This window comes from Arachis ipaensis, chromosome B02 (assembly GCF_000816755.2).
Source record: "Arachis ipaensis cultivar K30076 chromosome B02, Araip1.1, whole genome shotgun sequence".
In the NCBI taxonomy this organism is placed as follows: Eukaryota; Viridiplantae; Streptophyta; class Magnoliopsida; order Fabales; family Fabaceae; genus Arachis; species Arachis ipaensis.
In genome coordinates this window covers 94,024,762-94,027,117 of record NC_029786.2, presented here as the reverse complement: position 1 = coordinate 94,027,117, position 2,356 = coordinate 94,024,762, and the positions used below count along the sequence as shown (strand labels likewise).

Below are 2,356 nucleotides of genomic sequence, written 5' to 3'. Positions count from 1 at the left end.
TTCTAACACCCCAGCCCTTTGATTCGGAGTTGAAGATTTCAAGTTGGAATTGAAGGCCATGTTGACTTAATCGGTTGTAGCAAGACGAGGAACACTTGCAAGAAGAGCCGCACTCGTATATAACACATGATTCCAATCCAGAAGCAAGTCTTTTCTTAGAGTCATATGGTATTGTTCCACCATTCTTAACAATACAGACACATTTCTCCCAATCCACACATCCATTTACACAGTCACAACCACATAACATTCGCTTCTCGAAGCTATCAACATAAATGTTGTTTACTATGTAATCAAAAGATGGAGGCATTTTAATACCATCAGTTGATGCAACGACTCGAATAGGAAACTTCTCTTGTCCGTTGGAGATATCATTCATGATAATAACATCATTTTTAGTTGCACAACCTTTAGTTTTGAGCCTTTTCCTCAAAGTGAAAATATCAAGTTGCCCAAATTTATTGACATTCTTGATAACCTCATCCTTGTGGAGAACACAAGTTGAAGGTAGCTCTCCAAGTTTGTTCAACAAAAACTTGAATACAAGTTTCCCATGAGTTCCTCTTTCTTGTGTCATCTTCTCAACCAAATACAATCCATCATATATATATGAGAATTTATCATTGGTTTTCTTCTCTATGCCTCCACCAGATTTTCCATCAACCTTCAATATAACCCGCACAGGACTCTTAGCATCCATGCTATTCTTCAAAGCAAGATTTCCGCCAGCCAACTTTTGATCACGGGGCATAGATCCACCTTTCACATTAGGATTCCATCCCTGACCACTATAAACCAATGAACCACCATGATTTCTAGCATTATCGTAGCGATTGGTTACAACAATGCTTGTGGCTAAAGAGTTCTTGCCCTTACCCACGTAATCGATTCCATTGACAAACTGGCGATGGAGGCCGACGACATTGAGTTCATTCCTATACTGAAATCGGTCTCCAACTTCAATCCCAGGGACATGTCCCACCCGTTTTTGGCAGTTCACCCATTGATGCTTCCTCTGCATCAACATTGCAGCATCACTCAAAGCTTTAAATTTTGCTTTCACATTATCATAGTGATCTGTTTTGTACTCGCTAAAGAGTTTTGAAAACAAGTTCCGAAATATCATCAATGCTTGCTTCACTTTGCTGCGTCGGAACGAGAATTCCTCTGTTTTCATGATGGATGAAGGATTATGATACCCTTCTTGCTTTATTCCAAATGATTTTGAATCCTCCATTCCTACACAAAAATAGAACATATTATCACCACCACACATGAAAAGTGCAGCTTTACATAGAAAAACAAGAATGGTTCAAGATAATGCATAAATCATTGAATATGATAAAGGATTTAAGATGTAACCACCCTTGCACCTTCTGAAAGTAGAGCATAGTGGAAAAGCTGAACAATTAGAACTGGTTCAAGTGAAAAATTTTATTCCATGGTGATTTTGTCCAGAAATTAATACAAAAGCATAATCAACAGAAAAGTGGGAATGTGAAAAAAGACAAAAACAACCAATCTTGGAACAGTGAATAATAGAGATTTCCATTTTCATTCAAAGAAACCCTCCCAGTCTTTCACTAATTAAGAAACAACCATCTGTGGAAACAACTAGACATTGAATTGAAAGAACAACGAAAACAGACACTTAGAAAATCAGGGCTTTGAGAAGAAAATGATGGTAAATAATGGGAAATGCTCACTAGAAAGCAAAACAAAAGAAAGTCTCAACTGTCATCAACTAGAAAAGAGAAAAGAGAGTGGTGAACGCAATTGAAACTACTGGATTGTTGTTTCATTTTGGTGTTATCAAATTAGCATTTCCAAGAACTAGTTACGCATGCAAGAACAAGAATCAAAATGGTAAAAGAACACACAAATAATTAGGATAAAAAGAAAAGAGAATGCAGACCTAAGTGATAGAGAGTGAGGTTCATAGAGGGAAAGGAATTGAATTTGAAAGGGAACAACCGATCAACCACATGCAAATGTGAACACTCTGGAAAGTACCAGACAACATTATAACTTATAGCATTGTAATTTGTAACCGTATGGGCATTTTATTTAAATTTAAATAAAGTAAAAAAAGAATTATTACAATTTGAACAGATGGGACACTAGTAAAAAACTACATGTATTCAATTCAGTTTCATATTTATAACGGATTTTGTTGATCATTAGTGTAATCATGAAAATATAACGAGTAGATTTCAAGAAGATCTAAAAAAATTGTTTTACTATTATTGTGCGCTCTTATTAAGACTAAGACCAGCTCGATTAATGAAAATTGAACTTGCCTCAAGATTTCGTTTATTAACAATCAAACCTATTTGTAAAGTTTAAAACTTGGCTA

General features: G+C 35.7%; 1 protein-coding gene across 1 annotated transcript in view; it reads right to left on the bottom strand.

Annotated features, from left to right (window-relative positions):
* LOC107627681 (histone-lysine N-methyltransferase, H3 lysine-9 specific SUVH5-like) overlaps window positions 1-2,262 on the bottom strand; it is a 2,311-nt gene extending 49 nt beyond the window's left edge. Inside the window, exons 1-2 of the mRNA XM_021117012.1 lie at window positions 1,916-2,262; window positions 10-1,239 (exon numbers count right to left, since the gene is read on the bottom strand). Coding sequence (XP_020972671.1) covers window positions 10-1,239; window positions 1,916-1,940 — 1,255 coding nt within the window. The 5' untranslated portion in view covers window positions 1,941-2,262. The remainder of the gene's footprint in view (window positions 1-9; window positions 1,240-1,915) is intronic.